The following is a 20,199-nucleotide window of genomic DNA, read 5'->3' on the forward strand; positions in this document are numbered from 1 at the left end:
CTGTATGAACTTTTTCACTCTGTAGATACATTCCTATTATGCCACAGGGTCTCCAAATGTACATAGCCTGTGTGACCTTGAGTCACAAAGCTAGCCCTAGCCTTATCTAGCAAGGAATTAGCTATCCTTATTACCATTTTTGAAGGCGAGAATATTTTGTACTTCTGGAGAACAAATACTTAAAAACTTCTTAAATTAATTCTTCAAAATAAGTCTTTAAGACTGATGATACCTGCCTTCATGTTCATGTATCTTATAAAATAACAGCAAAATGTTAGAAGCCCATTTAAGACATCTTCTTGTACTTAAGAGAGAGCTTTAAAGCACATTAAGCAATTCATGTGTTTTGCAGTGACTCTTCAGCAATAATAAACTTTAATCATTATGGAAATTAAATAATCTCAGTATGGCAGGCTGGAGAAATGAGCTGACAGGAACATCGTGCAGTTCACCAAAAGCAAATACTGAGATCTGTATCTGGAGAGGAGAAAATCTCACGTACTAGTAGATGCTGGAAGCCAGATGGCTGGAAGTGATGTTTGCAGAAAAGGTATTGGGGATCATGGTAGACACCTTCCCTGGGGGTGTTCAAGGAAAGGTTGGATGTGGTACTTAGGGACATGGTTTAGTGGGTGACATTGGTGGTAGGGGGATGGTTGGACCAGATGATCTTGGAGGTCTTTTCCAACCTGAATGATGTTACCCTGTGTTACCTCTGTGTTACCCTGATGAGAGGCTAGAGCCTGAGCTGGAAAACGTCATGTGGAACAAGGTAGATAAGGCTGCAATCTGCAAGGTCCTGCAGTTTTTCCACCTAACCTAACCCATAAAAGTGGCCTAGAAGAAAGCTGGAGAGGGACTCTCTCAGGGAGAGTAGCGATGGAACAAGGAATAATGACTTTGAACAAATGGAGGGGAGATTTAGGTTAGATGTGACGTGAGGAAGAAATTCTTCACTCGGAGCACAAAGTGCACATGGTAATTAGGGCTGAAGATGCACCTTGCTTCTGTTCTTTTCCGTAAATTAATTTTAATTACCTCAAAACCAGTGTTAAAAATAAACCCAGGGCACAGGATGAGAGGTGGAGGGCAGTCCCTGTGGCTGAGGGGCAGCCTTTCTCTCTGGCAAGCCAAATGGCCTGGGGGAGCCAGCCCCAGAAAAGGGGCCCTCAGCCCCCCCAACCCTCCTCCTTGTCCACGTGAGGGCATCTTCCAGGCTGCTCCCAACACAGCCACCATTGGCCAAGCGTGGGCCACTCCATCACAGAGGCTTGCTGAGGTCACAGTGGCCACCACTGCCCCGCCTTTGCTCCAGGCCCTATAAAACAGGACCCCTGCAGGTGGCCCACCATTCGCTGAACTTCTAGGCACTCTGACAGCCAACTCGTGTGGCAGAAAGAAGACTAGAAGAGCAAGGTGAGCAGCAGGCCTCCTTGGTGTGTGAGGACAGCGATGCAGTCTGGTGAAGCACCAAGAAGGGATGCACGTAACGAGAAGTGTCATGGGCAGAGGGGTAGCACCTGTGGCACAACAGACACCAGTGCCCAGGGGACCTCTGGTGTGCAGCCCATAGACACTTATTATAAGCGGTACCAGTGGCACCGCAACGACGCAGGGAGCAGGCTGCCCCCTCAGCCATACAGCAACAGGGGGCCTGGGCCTAACCATTGGCGCAACAGTGGCATGGGGCAAAGACAGGAGCGCCAGCCGGACAGCCGCGTGGAGCAGAGGCGTGCCTGTCATCCAGAACACAGTGTGGGACCCAGCCATGACCTTAAAACAGATAGCAGCGTTGAACCCAGGCATGGAAATGAACTAGACAGTGGCATGGGACCTAGGCACAGAACTGGATGATCCCCTGGTTCGGCACCCTGGCCTGAAAACATTCCAGATGGAAGCATCCCGTTTGGGCAGTCCTGGGCAAGGACTGGCTTGTCCTTCTGCCAAACACCGTGGAGCTCATGGAGCCAGATCCACCCGAAGATGTGGAGGAACCAATGGAGGTGGACCCACCTCGGCCAGACCAGACCTCTGACTACCCCGGCACCTCTTCGCGCTCTGCCATGCGAGCACACCAACAGTGTCGCAGGAGTGCCTGGCGAGCTCCCTACTCATCGCTCAGACTCCATCCCAAACATTAGCTTGGAGCCACTAAACATCACGGACTTCCTGCAGGCTCACCTGCAAGATGTCCCGGCAATAAAGAACTCTTGCCAATTCTCAGGGGTTGTGTGAGTGCTTCTTTCCCATCCCCCACCCATTCTGTGAGAGGTGGCATCCCTTCTGCACAGAGCCTCAAGGAAGAGCACAAGAGAGGACCCAGCTTCCTTCGGGCTGCTGCGCTGGGGTGACAGGAGGAGTCCCCGAGGGCCACCATGCGCCTTTAACATTTGTGAAAATAGACCAAGGGGTGAAAATAGTAGTGTGTAAGCGATTATAGGTGGCTAATTTCTCATATTAGGAGTGAGTTTCTATATCTGAATAATTGGTAACCACAGACATGGAGAAGGCTGAGGTACTCACCAACTTCTTTGCCTCTGTCTGCACTGGTAGACCGGCTTCACAAGTCTTTCATTTCCCTGAATCTGTAGATGGAGGCTGGGGGATCAAAGTCCTACCCACTGTAAGTGAAAAACAGGTTCAAGACCACCTGATGAATCTAAACAGGTACAAGTCTATGGGATATGATGACATGAATCCCAGGGTCCTGAGGGAACTGCCTGATGTAGTTGCCAAGCCTCTCGCCATCATAGTTGAAAAGTCCTGACATTTCAGCAATGTCCCTGGTGAGTGGAAAAATGGAAATGTCATGCCCCTACTCTTCAACAATTAAAACAAAGAATTGAACAAAGAGCACTACTCTTCAACAGTTAAAACAATTAGGAGACATTTCTTCTCAGAAAGAGTGGTCAGGCATTGGAACGGGTTGCCCAGGGAAGTGGTCAAGGCACCATCCCTGGGGGTGTTCAAGGAAAGGTTGGACCTGGCACCTAGGGACATGGTTTAGTGGGTGACGTTGGTAGTAGGGTGATGGTTGGACCACATGATCTTGAAGGTCTTTTCCAACCTTAATTTTTCTATGATTCTATGCATAGAAGAGTGGTGTCCTGCTTAAGGACATTCACAAATGCCTGATTCTGAAATAACCTAAGGACTTATACGTGACCTGCATGCTACTTTTCCAAGCCCTGAAATACGATCACCACAGTAAAACATAAAACTTAGAGTAGAGATAACAGTTCTGAATTGTCAAAGGCAACAATATTTCTCTGAGAAATCCTGGGAAATGTTAATTTAATGAAAAACGTGTTAAGCATGTGACTCCACCCTTATTTTTAATTATTACCTAATTAAAAGGGTAAAAAAAAAAAAAAAAAAAAAAAAGATTTTGGTTTTCCTTGAAATAGCAAACTGCTACAACATCTCTCATTTGTGTGATCTTACCTTCCAAATCACTTAAACGGAGGTTGACAATAACATCGTAGATATTACACGTTAACCATTAGAGGGCACTCTTTTCTACTCTGAGGAAGCGTGCGAGTAACTCTGTCTAGCCTATCTTGAGGACTTGTCTAACAGCTAATAAAAACAAAACCTCTGCAGTGGTATCACGGTTGATGATACATAGTCATTTTCTTGAGGTGCTTAGTGTCTTGGCTGAATTGCAGACTAGTTAAATATAAATATATAAAATAAAGATACAGATATAAATATATTATATACTTATAAATATTCTCCCCAGAGTTCGAATTGGAGAGCAATGATTCTCTTTCCCTGTCATAAACTGCAGCTTTCCCATGCACTTCTCTAGTACTGCACTTTAGCCCAGAAATGGTTACTTCAAATATTTCAATATATTGCAAATGAGCTCTTTCCTACACACCAATGGTGTGTCACAATGTGTATATTGCATAAAGATTGAAGTGCTGCATGAACGATTGCTAATTACTGTGACACAGTGACTTACCTTTCTTGACCATAGGCATAAATTCTAGTCATTAATCCCTGTGACTAAAATAGTGTGAACAAATGTACAATCCTTTACCAGTAACTAATTTTTAGACTTCAAAGGCTACAGTGCAAAGCATAATTGGTAAACATTGTGGATGTGTATTGCAAAATGCTGAGCTCCATGAAAGGGTTCTGAAAAGGAAGTATTCTTAAATTGCTGTTGCTTAAAATGCACACACATTATGGTTAATAGAGCCCAGATGCTGACTGTTTTTGAAAATCTTAGCAAACTAAAATGAAATAGTGTTTTGGTGTCTGTCAGCCTGAAATGCAATCTCTTTTAAAAGGATGTTTTAGCTGTATCAACCTCGCATTACAGTACTTTACAAATTTTAGAACTATAACTTTCTCAAATGACATTTTTTTTTTATAATTTGGCTTTGAAATGTAGCCATGGCTAAATATTCATAAGGAAAGTATTGGACTTGCCCTGTGGTCTGGTGGGCAGTGCCAAATTAAAATCAGAATCCTACATGGTTCACACTGAAAACACTACAGCTGAAGGAGAGTATCCTGAGGCTGTGCTGTTTTCAACTCCCTGGCAGATGTAACAGGAGAAAAGAGGTAGTAGGTGAACAGCCTGACCTTGGATGCACCATCAGCAGGAGTCCAAGCACTCCTCGAAAGGTGTAAGGAAAATGTCCAAGCCTTTGGAGTCATCTGTTTCATATTCCCCCTTGGGGTTATCACTGGCTTCCCACTGGACTAACTTACCTGTATGCTCAGCTGAACTCAAGCACCTTCTCCTCTGTGAAGTTTTTGTTGTAAGGATGTTTTCAGCACAAAGAAATGCAGTTCTCATCCTGGGCACCAGGCAACATATTCTGGAAGAGGAGATGGGAAAGAAAGAATGGGTGTTACACATAATGGGGAAAAATTTATGTAGTACTGAAGAGCAAGGAGAAGAGGAAATTCTAATTCTATGATTAAAAAAAAAAAAAAAAAGAAAGAAAAAAAAAGGGACTTGATTAGATGTTTGAGGGGAAAATTGCCACAGAAGTAGCAACAGTGCTATTTTTTCTGTGTTTTGACAGACTGTGGGGAACCCTGCAGCCAGTAGCTGTGAAGATAAATGAGGTGTCCCAGCCTGGAGAAAAATTCTGGAATAGAGAAATGGCTACCAATCCAAAGAAATCTGCTCACAAGCTGCCCAAGTCCTGTTGAAAAGATGCAGTTGATATGGTATGGGACCAAAGGTGAGGGAAAAGGTATTTTGGCTTATTATTGAACATTAAGAAGGGATAGATGATGATCAGGTATTCTATTCATCAAAAGAGTAACACTATGGTGAACCCATTGCTCTTGGAACAGGATAAACCATGTCAGGATACATGGATACTTGGAACAGGATAAACCATGGCATATCTATCATATTTCTTAGAGCTGATCTTGTGTTGGGAAAGAGTTGGATGAAGTACTTTTGTTTATGAATATCAACTGTACAACCTAAGCGAAATGGCAAGGCGATGATCCTGGGAGTCAGGGTGTCTTATTATATCCGCAAAATGGTTTTAGCAGACAACACTGGCGAAGTCATCACTACGTCATGTCCCATTTCCTAAGCTACTTTGCTGCAGTCTTTCCTGCTGGGGGCAAGAGAGGACTTGAGCTAGAGCTTCAGTATGAATCTGTGCCCTTTTGAAGTTAGTGAGAGTTTTGCCATTGACTTCAGAGGGACCACGATTTCACCACGCCATGCCCATTCATTCTTGTTGAGACATTCAGTGAGAGAGCTAATTATGATAGTGGTTTCTGTGATGTGGGCAGCCACAAATTCATTTGCTGAGCAGCCATCTTCTCCTAGCAGCTTTTGCTCATTAGAGACTTTAGTCCCAGTCCTACAAAGGACCCCACTGACTTCCCTGGAACCCAGAGCACCGCTCAAGGATGCAGAGACCTCGGCTGTTGCTACTGGTTCCAGGAGCCCCAGCTGCTGCTCCTTGCTGTCCTCTGTGCCTGACAGAACTGTTTGTGAGGCCGCATTAGGAACCAAAACAGGGAAATAACCTGAGCATAAAGAAACCTATGCAAAAGCTTTTGTATCATTGAATCACCAACCAAGTCTGGGGGGAAGGCTGTGTAGACTTCTCGACAGTGGAAGCCTTTGGTGGGATTCAAACCAGCAAACGAAGATTTCTGTTCATAAGGTTAACAAAAATGATTGTACCCAACAAGACGAACTTCTCGCTCCAACAGAAGAAACATTCCCTCTCTACTCTCATTTACTTCATTCTGACTTTAAACTCAAATAAGCAGCATAATCATTTCAGAGAAACCCCGCCTATCAGAGGCTTTTCTCTGTGAGGTATTCTTGCCTCCTCTTTTACTTTGTAAAAATTGCTACGACTGAGTTAAATCTGTGTGTATGAACTAGAATCAAGGCTGAGAAACAGTTAGAACAGAGGTTTGGTCTTGAATCCAAAGCATTGAATAGAAAATGGGTTTAAAAAAAGCTACCTAGGCTTGAGTAGAGAGATGAGGACTGTCTCTAGGAAGGGTGTGGAGAAAAGGGGATAGGCAGAGGCAAGTGAAGCCACTAATCATTAAATGACTTAGAGGAAATCCTATCAAAAAAGGAAAAGGCTTGAATTATAGGAAAATGGTGAAATGCACCAGCATAAGGGGTGACAGCATATAATGTCTGAAAGCTAAAAATAAAACCAGCCAGCTTGGACTGCAGGGAAGATGTGAGAGCAAATAGGCAGGGGATCAGGCTCCCAAGGGAGACAGTCGAGACACCAGCATGTTTCCAGCCAAAAAAAAAGATAAGATGCTAGGGGGAACAGCATGTAGAGAAATGTGTTGTGTGATTCAGGGGTTCAGGCTTGAGGTTTTCCTCAGCTGTGCATTACATTATTAAGATATGAAGAATTCATGATAGACTCACAATACTCCAGAAGAGGTTAATCACTGATCATACAAAATTATGAGCATGTACCATAAGGAAAAAAAAAAATCCTCCTTTTATTTCTCTCTGATTCCAATCAGTGAAAATAAATTGAATGTTGTGCTCCTTCTGCCTGTCCCTGCAAACCTGGTTGTGATGACACGGGGAAGATGAGGTTTATCTACTTTCTGGTACGTTTGTGCAGGGGAAGCCCTTTCCCTCCACCATCCATGTGGATCTTGCTTGAGCTTGCTTATCTCCCCGGCTGACATGGCAGTAGCAGGGGAGGCTATTTCATCCGGGAGAGGGTCAAGGACAATGTTTGGTAATGCAGACCTGCCCCTAGGCAGGTATTACTTTTGAGTTGTTAAAAAAAAAAAAGTAAACAACCTTGAAGGTCGGATATATATTTCTTTATGTAAAAAGTTTTGACTGCTTTTTTTTTTTTTTTTTTTTTTTTTTTTTTCCCTAGTAAAAGCTGAGAGTCTGATATTATCACATGACTGCAGGAGCCTGATGTTAGAGTCAGTCTACGATGCCTGGGCTTTTAATCTGGCCCAGATGTTATCTCCTACTGTAATCATAAGAAAAGCTATGAAAATACATGTTCTACAGATACGAAATTAAAAGTTAAACATTTCCATAAGTTTCTAATAACCTTGAGAACAATACAGACTTCTGGGGGCAAGGACTTCAAATTTTGCTTCGAGTCATTCTGCCCTGCAGCATCACCCCAGCAAAGGGCTGCAACAGGCTGGCAGGGAGCCGTGCGCATTCAGACTTGGGTTTTCCTTGGAGAAACTTCCCCGAAGCAGGTCTGGAAAACCGAAGGAAACTGTTTCCTTGGAAAACTCCTGAAGCAGGTTCAGGAAAACGGGTTAGGGAGGGAAAAAAAGGGAGGAAACTCAAGGAAGCTGCGATTGTTTCCCGTGGCGCACAAGGCAGGAGTGGGACGCCTTTTTGTAAGCGGGGCTGTGTGGCCACGTCCCGCAGTTTGCGGTGCGCTCTCTGCTCGTTTCGCTAAGAAATGGGCGTGCGGGAGGGGGCAGCAGGAGAGGGGCGGCCTTCACCTGGAGGAGGAGGAGGAGGAGCTGCCGCCTTTGTGCCGCCGCTCCGTACCCGAAAGTAGTCCCGTCCCTGCCGGGCCGGCGTCTCTCCGAGCCGCGCTGCTCTCCAAAAACGGCGTGGAGGGAGAAAAAAGGGGGGGAGCCCCACGCGTGCAGTAGCCCCGCAGGAATTTGGGCCGAACCCCTCCGCCCTCCGCGGGCACGGAGGGACCCGCCGCGGCCGTATGCGTGCGCTGGGGGGGAGCGAGCGGGCAGGGGGCGGCGCTGGCATCCCTCCCTCTCTCCCTCCATCCCATCCGTCCGTCCCTCCCTCCTTCTGTCCCTCCTTCCGTCCGTCCCTCCTTCCAGCCGTCCCTCCCTCCGTGCCCGGGGAGGCGGGCGCTTCTCGGGGAGCGGGGCGCGGCGGCCGGGGGAGGAGGAAGAGGAGGAGGAGGAGAAGGAGGAGGAGGAGGAGGAGGAGGAGGAGGAGGAGGAGGAGGAGGAGGAGGAGGCTGTATCCCTGCGCCTGTGCGCGCCCGGAGGAGCCGCGGGGAGCGCTCGGGCTCGGGCTCGGGGGGTGGATGGCGAACGGCCGCGGCCAGGCGGCGGCCGGCATGGGGGAGAGCGGCGGCGCGGCGGGGCGAGCGGCCTGCTAGGGGGTGCCTCGCTGCCCCGGCCTTCCTCCTTCTCTTCTTCCTCCTCCTCCTCCTCCTCTCCCCGCCGGCCGGGAAGCATGAACGGGCAGCGGGGGTGCTGCTCCTCGCCGCCGCCCCGCCGGTGAGAGCGCGGAGCGAGGGAAGATGGGGGCCGTCCTGCGCAGCCTGCTTGCCTGCAGTTTTTGTTCCCTGATGAGAGGTGAGCGGGGAGGCGGGAGGAGGAGGAGGCAGGGGAAAAGTTGACGGCTGTGCTGCGAGGGGCCATGTTTGCCCGTGCGGGAGGGGAGCGGCCTGGCGGGGCCCGCTGCGGGGGCAGTGCTCCGCACCCCTCCCGGCATTGTTGTCTCCTCTAACTTAAAATAAAATAAAAATAAAATAAAATAAACAAAAAACCGCAAACGTCACGCCAGCATCGCCGCGCCGGCCGCAGGAGAAATTATTTTCCTCCTGTCGCTGCCGGGACCCCGGAGAAGTTTGCTGGGTCGCGATCAACGCGCGCGGGGCTGCGCAGAGCCCCCCGAGTAGCTCCGGGGGGTGTCACTGGGGGCACCCCGGGCAATCGTTGTTCCGCCCCCCCTCTCCAAGGCGGTCTCTTGGTCTGTGGGATTTCGTGGTGAGACAGCCGAGGCGCCCTTGGAGAACGCCCTGAACTCAGGGACAGGGTCCCTGCTGGCTCTTGCTGGGGAGAAGTCACCTGTGGTGGCTGCATCCATCCTCTTGCCCTTGTGTTTTTCCCTAGATGAGGGAAGAGGATAATTGCTAATAGTTAGTCAACCGCACTTTAATGTCGAAAATTAGTCTGTCATTGACATCCGTGGGTTTCGATGAAAGCCAAAGTAAAGGTGGCTTAGGCTGAAGGAACTGCTCAGTAGCCAGTTGCTCAGCACTCTGGAAAACAAAAATTTTCCACTCCTCCATACCCCCCCCCCCATTTTTTTTTCTTCTATGCATCTGTTTGCCATATTGTATCCTGTTTGCGAAGATACAAGTATACTTATTTAAATGGACTGCGTCACATTTTGTATTCCTATTGTGGCAGCGAAACCTCAATTTTCAAAAGTAAAGTTGGATCCAGAGCATGGAGAAGAATTGTTTCCTGATTAGTTCATTTTATTATGTCACGATCATACCTGGTCCTAATAAACCATTCATTTGGCTCTCACTTGCCATTTAACCCAGTCCAAATGACAGCATAGAAATCATTGGGATGCATACTGTCACGCAGTATCAGCATGGTCACAGTCACTTCTTCAAATTAATCTCAAGCTAGTGATGTCCTACCGAAGTTTTTTGCATACCTGATGATGCTTAAGAAGAAACTTTGAAGAAACATTCAGTTTATAAACTGCTTATCTCTTCTCTTCTCTCACCTTTGTCTATTGCCAAGGACACTTGTATCCAAACAGCACTTCTCTTTCTTCTGTGTTCATGTGTTCCTGTTGTTTGATTACCTCCCTGGAGTCATAATCTTCTATTGGTGGCATAATATTAATTCCCTGATTGTTATTGTTACTTTATGTAGATATAAACAACAGGAACAGATGAACTCTGAAGAAACAAACAAATCAAATTTTAATGCGTACGTCCTCCCTAGTAAACAATCTGTGCCGGTAGAATTGGTTCAAACGAGATGTGTTGAGTTCATAAGAGGTGTCAGCAGTTCCTTAATGAGGCAGAGGCAGTGCCAGTATCAGTATGAATACATTTATACGTGGAAGTAGAGGTAAAGTTATGAAGTCTGCTGTTTGGTTTGTGAATTCAGTGCTGTGAGGGGTTCCAAGCCAACAGTATTGGAGACTGAAACTCAGAAACTGGTATACAGGTGGGCTACAGCATCCTCTCTGCTTAGGGAACTCGCCTCCCTGTTCTCACTGGCTTAAAGCAACAAACAAAACCACCAACACAACACAAATGGACAGAGGTTTACAACTGAGCCATGATTATTAGTGTAAGGAAACTACGGTAGGCTGGTTTACCAAGCTGGAAAGGAATAAAATAGGTAGCATGGAAGTGCAGCACCCCGTTAACTAGTACAGGCTTGAAGTACCGGGCTGTTATTAGCCAGAGACAGAAGCACCTCGGAGGACTGTGATAAGCCAGACCCTACTGACATTTCAAGGGCAGGTATTTAGATTTGTAGGAGGTGGGGGGTTACTGTCATGACAGCCAGCTGTGGAGGTTTTGTGTGCTTGGGTTTTTGTTTGTGTTTCCCCCCCCTCCCCATATTGTGGCTGATGGGAGGAAGGGGTTGCTTTCCTGGAACACCCTGAACCACACCGCAGCCCAGCTGTTGTGCTCCTCTCCTGGTCCCAAGTGCTTCTTGAAGCCATTCCCCGGGGGTACCGCGGGGAAGGAGCAAGACCTGCTTTGTGGCAGCTGCGTGTTCTTCATGGCAGCTGTGAAACCAATGCGGTTCCTGGTACAGGTAGCTGGCAGTTGCAGGGAGGCAACAGCAGTGGTATCACATCTGTCAGGGAGCTACAGAGATCTGTGAAAAAGGTTTCAACTTATTAAAAAGTGTTAAAGAGGTAGTTCTGCCTTCACCAAGTATTCTTGGCTTACTTTTCCTATAGAAATAACTCTCCAGTCAGCATGCAGTTGCTGTTTTTTTGTTTTTTAAACCCTAATCATGCAGAACACGCACGAAGCTCTTGTTTGAATAGGGGTCTTATAAATGATGTTTGTGCAGACTTACTGAATGTTGCAGACCTCTGGGCTTAAGGTCAGTTAGTGAAAAAATGAAAATGGCTGTTTGGTAATGGGCATTTTAAAACCCCTTCTTCTCTTATGTGTTCAGAAGAGAGTTTGTCTGAATCTGTTGTTATTAGTAACTTGCTTTTGATAAGCAGAACATCTTTGCCTTTTTTTTTATGTGTGTCTTTTTTAGATGGTCTCATTTGTACACAGTTTAGAGGAGCTTAATGTTCAAGACTTGTTAAGCTGTGACTAGGGTATTTGTGCGCATTTTTCTACCAAAAGTCCAGAAATGGCACCAGGCTTTTTACTTCTGAAGCAGGCAGGCTGGAGATGAAGTATGGGGTTTAATCTGGAGCTATCTTTTTACCTTCCAGGCTAAAGGTCTCTTGACCTAGGACTAGACAATACTTACATTTTGACAAAATGACTTTGAAATATCTTCTTTTATTTTTTTGTCATCACCATGATGTATTTCTCCACCCAAGCTTGAATAGACCGTATTCTCATCATGTTTTTCCATTGTATGATTCCTTAGAAATCAGCACAACTTTGTCTGCTGTGGTTTCCAATGCATTTTTCTCTTTCATCTCTCCATAGAGCAGTCTAAAATTAGTGTGATCTAAGGTGTTATAAAATCCACCATTACTTTAATAGTTTTTGCAGTTGCATCTCTGTGATAGCTCACTATCATCAGATTGCTTTAGCTTTTTATTTTTATAATTTTTCACTGAAAAATGAAGATGGAAAGCATGGTGGATTTTTTTTCTATGCCTGGGAGGTAAGGTGAAGTAGTTGTTTATGGCAAGGTGCGCTGAAAATGTGAGGAAGTTCTGGGTATATTGATGAAGCTGTGTATATCTGCTCACAGGTGTGTAAAGTTGATGGGCTTCTTTTATCCTTTGGTGGAGTTCTATAGAGGTATTTGGGTGAAAATCTTTGCTCATGTTTCCCAGCAATACTGGTTAGAGGAGCATTAATCAGGTTTCCTTTTTTCTCTTATGAATTGATAACATCTGCACTTCCAGAGTTCCAGATAATGAGGGAATTTGGTTGGAAGTTGTAGAATGGGTAGAGGCTTTTTTTTTTTGGAGGAAGATAGGTCAGGAGCTGGGGCGTAGGAACCTTTTAAACTCTGTCTTTGGAAGCTGAAGAAATCTGATTCCTTTGGACATGTGTAATCCACCTTTATGATGATGTCGCATCTCAAAAATGCCAGCTTCAAAATATCTGCCGCAGTGCATATAATATGGGATTTACTTTTTAGTTCAAATCAAGTAGAGCACAGATAATTATTTTTTTTCCTTCTGAGGGAGTGGGGTAGGGGAAGAAAACAGGGAGAAGCAGCTCTCAGCTTCTGATCTGTCACCATTCATCTCTTTTGGCAGCTGGTCTTCAAGCTTAGACACTGTATTCTTTGTCCCCAGCACATTTAACCTCTTTAATTTCCTATGAAATGCTAACTGCTAGGCTTGCTTTGCTGCTGGCTTCTTCCAGAGGGTCCCCATCCTTGTACAACAGGGAGGAGAACTTGTTATTGCTGATCAGCACCAGAAATGCATTTTTTTGTAGAGCTTTGTTGTGTGCTGCTGCTTTGGGCAGGGTCTCAGGCCTGAGTGTCCAGGAATGTGGCCAGCTCTTCTCCCAGCTCTCCTACTGGGGAGCCCTCACCCATCCACAGCCTCACCTGGGAGAGGTTTGGTTCGTAGACTATATGTGGCTGGTAAAATCCAGTGCTGCCACCCACTTCTCTGATGACACACGAAGGGCATGTACTTTGACAGCACAGTTTACCTTGGAAAGGAATTTCCCATGGGTGGGCTTGTACTAGCGAGTGGTGTAAGTCTCTTTAGAAGACATGGGGGGATGCGGCTGCCTCAAAGACTTGTGGAGCAGTCGCTGTTCTTACTCTCAGAAAGCAGCTGGCATTGCTTGTGTGGAAGTGGAGCCATTGAACCTGAATTCTGTGGCTGTTGGTGTGTGGATGGGATGCCTGGGATGAACGCGCAGTGACCATTTACACTTTTCAGCCAAGCACTTCGTAGTGATGGCTCTTCTAGAGGGCAGTTGCTAGCACCTTTCTTCATGAGGTGAAAAAAGTTTTCTCCCCTAATAATCTGTAGTTACACAACTTGCACCTTGCTTGTGTAGTTTCAGAGTTTACACTTCAGAGTATAACACGCTGTAAACAAAGGAACTGAGTGATACTTTTATGGTAATTGTCCAAGGCTTGGAAGCAGAAAGCATTGCATCTCTAACACGTTGTATGTCAATGCTGGGTATTGACACCCTAAACGTTAAGCAACTTTTTCCTATTTATATTTGGCAGGCACGTTAACACAGAGAGCCTTCCTTAAGCTGTCTGGATATTCTTGTAGTTTATAAATACTTATGGAAAGAGTTTCACAGGTAGTAGGCTCAATGTTTGCTTTACATGGTCTGACTCTGATGGTGTTTGCAAGCAGAAATGAGCTTGTTGTTGTTTTTCCTTTTTGTTATGCTCCACTGTGCTGTGGTTATGAAAATAGGGGAGTTCTTTGTCTCCTTGTGATTATCATGCTACAGACCTTTCTATTTCAATGCAGTTGGCACAGTCCCTACCAATTTGGAAATGGAGTCAGACCTACCAATCAATGAATACAATGTGACTACTGTAATACCATTTGATTTTCAGTGTACTTTTAAGAAGATACTTTTCAAAGTGTAGGTGGGGAAAAAAAAAAAAAAGCTATGGCTTAGTAATATTTTGTTTCCTTTGCAAACTGTTAAAAACTTCTGAGAAAGCGTGTTAGCTTAAATAGAAGGAATGCTTTTCGAGTTTCAATATTTATATGAATAGAACAATAATAAAATGTTTTAAATATAAACAGACATGGAAAGTAGCAATGTTCATACAGATTTTTTCAGCATCTTGTTACAGGATCACATTACCTAACTAGAATTACTCCCTCATGATATAATCAATGTGGCAGAAATGGGATTATAGTTTTAATTCTGTTTATGAGGGCCATGTGTGAGCTCTTGATGTCAGATTTGAAAAGTAATCATATGAGAGACAGAAAATCTTAATCAACTAGCTATATAATTTTGCTTGATCAAAAATCATTTGTTTTCTTTCTCTATGATACTGTAATGTCATTTTCTCATTTATATTTTTCCCCCTACTTTTTTTCCCCCCGACCTGTTCCAAGGGGAAAAACATTTTTTTTTAGTGTTTATGCCTCCAAAACATCTCAATAATGAGCATTCTCCTCTGTAAGTTGTCAAACAGTTCTAGAAGGTGGCTGCTGTGTTTGTTCAAACTCCTGAAGTTAAGAGCATGTGCAAGGTGACTTAGAATTTTAAATATTTTTCCTTTGATTGTTGTTCTGTCAAAGCAGTGAATAAAATTTTTGCTTGTACTCATAGTGTTAGTATTAATTAAAATGCTGACACTGCAGAAATCCAAAAATCCTCTTGCCCACACAAGGATTAGGAGAGTAGAAATATTGAAGTTAAGAACAATGGAGGAGTAGGAAAAATAATTTGTAAACCTTGTAGTGACTCTTATTATATCCATTTGGAAAACACATTTGTGTTTTAATAAATCAGAAACTTAAGTGAGGCTCAACAGTTAATATTTACCCTGTAGGTAATAGTAATGTTCATAGGTAATATAATTCCAAATTGGTTGGGGTGTGTGTGTGTGCGTGTTTATGGATTGTTAGATTTTTTTTTTCTTTTGGATTACCAGAATTAAGTTGTATTCAATAGGAAAAAGACCAGCAGCTGCATTTTTTGAATGGTCCTCTCTGTGTCTACATATATTTTTTCATGCATAAAAATGAATAATTTCTAATGTATGTCTGTTGAAGATTTGACATTAATTATGATGGTATGTGAGAGTATTCTGAGAGTTTAAAAATGAATAAAACAAAACATGCAGGTCCAACTGTGTTTTAAAAGAAAAAAAAAGTGCAACGATTTTCATCGGAATTCTTGAAGTATGTGTCCATCTGTCTTTACCCTTTAAAAATAGTCCCTAACTGTTCATTTGAGCTGGAATAGTTATTTACTAATCTGTAGTAAATTTAATATAGTCTTAAGTCTTAGACTGCTTTAAAGTGCAATTTTGGTTTGAGAACTTTTTTCCCTTTGGCTGATGGAAAGTTTAGCTTTAAGCTTGCACTGTGAGTATTTTGTTTCAGTTTTCTTATAAATCTGTTTTCTATTTGTGTGAATCGTGGCATCAAATCCTTCATTTTTTTGCACATTTTTTTATACTGTTTTGTCTTGAAGAAAGTATTGTAACTATGAGAAACAAAATCTGTGAACTTGTATGGACAAAAAATAGTGTTTTACTAGTAGGAGGTATAGCTTTTTTTTATTCTCAGTATTTGTTATGATGGATGAACTGACAAAGGTGCCATTCACCAAGCTTGATCTGGCAAGTACGACGCAAAGCAATCACTGGATAGCTGATATGTTGTTTGATGAAGAATCACAGAGAAGTGGAGATGAAAATGTGTTAAGTCTTTTGAGGCAGTGGAGCCTTCTACTCTCCCCCTAATCAGTTGCACGTTTATGTCACTGCTGACTGCTGTCACTTACTCTTGCATTGCACTTAGCAGTGCTGACAACTTTTTCTTGTTTGTCAGTCATTCAGTCCTCCAGCTGAGGTCTTTTGTGCTAAATTCTGAGGTCATGCTTTACAGCAATTTCCTGAGAGTGCTTCAAAAAACCTAAAGAAGAGAACAAGTAAACTTAAGGGCTTTTTATGTTTTGATTTTTTTTTTTAACTTGACAATATACACTGTTGCACTTAAAGAAACATTAAGCAAAGCACCATATAGGCGAAGCATGCCAGCTGGGATAAATTGCTGAAAGTGTCATCTAAGGGTAGCTCAATGACTGTGAACTTCTTGTCCATGTGGAAAAGGCGTTGTTAGTTTCAAGGTGAACTAGTGTGCTGCTGCTCAGTGCATCCCCAAGCAGGTGTGCCGGCCAGCCCACGGGCTGCAATCGTTCCAGGCTAGCAGCAAACTTTGGAGCATTCCCGCCTCAGCTGGCTGAGGTGTGCAAGGTATATCTGGTGGCCGTCAGCCTCCCCAGGCCCTGGGAAATGGGCTGCCTCTGCCGCCGCATCCCAGCACCACGTCTCAGTGCTCTAATTTAGTGCAGGGGCTTAAACAGCACTCAGTCTTTCAGCAACATCATGAGGGATTTGATGCAGGATTTTTGGTTTGTTTTCTTACTCTTAGAACCTCTGTAGGCAATAATGACGCCAGAATGTATGAAGGGTAGTGTTGTTGTTTTTTTGTTTGTTTGTTTTCTTGCCGCTTTGTGACTCCTCCTTATAAGCAACAGGATCATGGCAGAAGGTCAGTGTTAGATGACAGTGCGGCTGCAAGCAGATGCCTGATCAGGGAGCATAACGCCCTGCTCATCCTAGGCTGTTGTGAACAAGACAGATTCAGCATATTAAGTTATAGATGTGTCAACTCTCTGTCAGAGTGGTGTCTTTTATCCCCATGAGAGTGCAATGGAAAGAGTAGGAGAGTCAGTGTTACGGAAAGATGAGCCAAGTCATCTTTTCCTTACTGAGATGGACAGTTGATGTGAGTGTGCTACCAAATGCTGAGGCATGCTCTGATAATTTGGAAATCAACTGCCAGCTTTGTAGATCTGTTGCTGACAAGGTGATTTCATGGGTGATGCCTGCCGTTCAGAAAGTTATTTGCATGTCATACACTGGTGTTCATGGTGTACTTCAGTCATATGTGCTTTTGTTATACTGTGCCAGGTCTGCTGACTTTGTATTCCTGGACCTTGCATTTCTGTCCTTCCATGTACTTTTTTTCCTCATTCTTTTATCCCCATCCTTCTAGTTCTTTAGTAAGAGAAATTTTTTTTCCTATTATTGAGCAGGTTAAAGGATGATGTGCTGACTTTGTATCAGCAAGTCTCGCCTTTGTCTCCACAGCTCCTATCTGGCCAAAGTCCTGCAAAACTAACAGTAGAGACTTGGTGCAGAATCCAGGTGCCATTGTTGCGGTTTGATGTCTTTGCTTTTGCACTGATGTTTTCACTCTCCTCATTCATTGGCAAGCCTGGCTGTTCCTGTCACCTTTTGAGTTGCCACCTGAACAGCCCTCGGATGTCTTTGGGATGTGGAATAAGCTTTAGGTTAGCTGAAAAGAGGAGAGAAGGACCTCTTGGAAAAGTTTGGGCTGCCTCAGGCTTGTTTACTAAAATCTCATTGCCTGTGGTGTCCTGTAGGTATATTTGTGAGAACAAGGAGGTTTGGATAGAAGAGAGCTCTCCATTCACAGTGAAGGTGGAATGGGGACTACCGTTAAGTTCATTAGTCTGTGTAAAAACAATTATGTGGGATACATCAGGAAGGATGTTGTGATGGGCCACTTGGTGTAAATCCTGGTGCTTGCTGTGCTGAAACGCCCATATATTTCCTGGAGATTTTTTTTTTTGGTTGAAAATAGAAACCATCACTGTATGTGTTTCTTGAGGATGGGTCCCTGATTTGGGGGGAAGCTTTGTTTTTCTTTAACATATCTTCTGATTGATATGTCTCCCAGGCTTTTATTCCCAATGTTATCTCAACTGTCCATGATGACACTTACTCACTACAAACACCGCATTCAGTTAGTTTTCCAAAGAACTATGAAGTCTCGAGTTCTGAATGCAGCTCTCCCCCTGCTCCCACATGAGGGGTGGAACCAAAAGTCACAACTCCTGACAAATCTTTTCCTTCTTGCTCCTCCAGGCTGAGCAGCAGGATTTGAATATGCACTGAAACTAAATACACAGAATTCTTTTTAAGCATAAGCAGTGATGGAGAAACTTGAAACCTGGGGAGTGAGAGTCCTCACAATGTGACTGTTCCAGAACACTCTCCACCGAGAGAGTTTTTCTTACATTCTTGTGTTGGCTGTCTGTGGGACGTACTGGGAATGGGGAGGATTGTAGTACATACAAGGAGCTTTCTGTGCAGGATGGCTTTGAGGAGGTTGCAGTTACTGATCTTTGCTGGTTATCTATACCCACTCCTCTGCTTTTTTTTCCCTTGCAGTCGGTATGTGGGTGCATGTTATTCTGTCACGGTGTCTGGTAAATTTTCTGTGCTTTCTGTGCCTCATCCAAGATGGTGTGTGTTTGCTTGGTGCATCTCATCACTGTGTCTACTCTTTTCCAGCTTGTGTTTGCTGTCCTCGTGGCAGTGAGCTTGGCAGTATTGTTTCACCTTCAGGTGCTCAAACTTCTTCACTGAGACATTTAAGAGAGGGAGTTTTCTCTTTCCAATTTGAGGACATCTTCCAATGTAGCAATCCCCCGGCTTATTAGCAGTGGCCTTCTGCATGGATACTTCTTTCCATAATTGTGCACCTGCTGAGTATGACTGGCCAGGCCACGTTGGGATTCTGGCAAATGTTGCCACAAATTTTGGTGGCCACCTCTCATCTGGACTAAATTGGGGGTTCACAAACAGCTGGTTCAACTAATTTGTCAAAGCTGATGTAGTCCTGCCTTTCTCTGTTGTGCTAGTCTTACATTTATCTGATTTTGTTCTGAACAGGTTCTGGCTGACAACTGGCTGAAAACTTCTTTTTGGTGGGTGAGGAAAGGGTATGGTAGCTTTCTGCTAGTTTAGCTCCCTGCATTGTCTCGCAGTGGTATTGGGTGAGTGCTAGTGCCAATGCGAAAGAGAGGTTGGAAACCTACAGCTGAAAGTGGAGCTGAGGAGAAAGGATGTGGCTGCAGTCACATCTTGAGCAGATCTAACAGGCTGCCAATAAAAGCGGGGAGAGCTGCTCCCCCTTCTAGCACCCTGCTGCTCGCCTTATGTTAGTTTTGGATTTTGCTGGACCTCTTCTTGAGTTGATTCAACTTGCTAACCCAGTCAAAACTTTTACTGATGTAATAATTTGAATCAGCTTGGGAAAGGGCCCGTAACTAAGTGACGGGGTAGAACGGCATAGCTGAGGGTTGCGAATGAGGAAAAAAGGGGGTTGGGGAAAATGAGGCAATACTAATTGTCTTAACCAGGCTAAAGTCCCTATGAGTGAAAGAGAATGAGCCTGTGGAAGGGTAACACTGACCTCACAACACCCAGAGGTGTTATGGATCACTGGAAGCGGAAAGAGAGCAAGTAAGAACTTGTGGAAGTGGCATCTCGACTAGTTAAAGAAAAGTATGACAAATTCTGACAGCCTAAAGTTGCCTCTTGAATATTGAAAAAAAATGCTAATAATAAAAGTTGAAAAATATTTTTATTTGTTAAGTGATTTTTACTTCTACTGGTTCATCCCTTTGCATCCTGTGGGCTGCAGTATTTTTAAGCCACAATTTTTGTTGTGGTTCAGATGTGTTAAACCTTAAATTTTGTAACTTTTGTAGTCTCTAAACAAACATTTGTTCTTGCTGGTTGATACAAAAAAAGGCTATTTTGAAACTAAGCCTAGCTTTTACTCTGTATTGGGTACTTTTCCCTAGTTAAAAGAATAAACTACATGTAGGCCTCTCAGATGGTAGATGACATGATAACTTTCACTATGGTTTCAATTGCTGATTTCTAAGATGGTTGTTTTTCCTTCTGCTTTAAAAGAGTTTAAGTACTTCTTTTCAGTGTATTATACTTTGATGCAGTTAATATGTGTATTTATGATGTATATCAAAAGGAAAGGTAGAAACATATATAACGAGTTCAGCTTTGACTTCTTTAAAAAAAAAATAAAGGCAAATCTGAGTTGTATCTCCTTGCCCCATTGCAACTTAAACTGTGAAATAGTTGCTTAGTTTTGAAAGGAGTTTCTCTTGGATTTCTTCCCTTTAGTTATTAGTATAGTTCATAACTGTGTTATTCAAGACAGCATCGTTGGGTCCTGTGTCTCTTTCAGAGTCAGTTACA

General features: G+C 43.9%; 1 protein-coding gene and 1 long non-coding RNA gene across 2 annotated transcripts in view; one reads left to right on the forward strand and one right to left on the reverse strand.

Moving 5' to 3' along the window:
* Positions 1–2,528: 2,528 nt before the first annotated feature.
* Positions 2,529–8,145, reverse strand: LOC126913157 (uncharacterized). The gene is made up of 3 exons (XR_007707755.1): positions 7,969–8,145; positions 4,726–4,835; positions 2,529–2,621 (listed from the first exon to the last, which is right to left on the reverse strand). It is a non-coding gene; the product is annotated as an uncharacterized LOC126913157 (long non-coding RNA).
* Positions 8,146–8,464: 319 nt separating this feature from the next.
* Positions 8,465–20,199, forward strand: part of LRP6 (LDL receptor related protein 6) — a 122,573-nt gene continuing 110,838 nt past the window's right edge. Inside the window, 1 exon segment of the mRNA XM_035551074.2 lies at positions 8,465–8,799. Within this exon segment, the coding sequence (XP_035406967.1) occupies positions 8,745–8,799 (55 nt within the window). The 5' untranslated portion in view covers positions 8,465–8,744.

This window comes from Cygnus atratus, chromosome 1, assembly GCF_013377495.2.
Source record: "Cygnus atratus isolate AKBS03 ecotype Queensland, Australia chromosome 1, CAtr_DNAZoo_HiC_assembly, whole genome shotgun sequence".
Taxonomy (NCBI): Eukaryota; Metazoa; Chordata; class Aves; order Anseriformes; family Anatidae; genus Cygnus; species Cygnus atratus.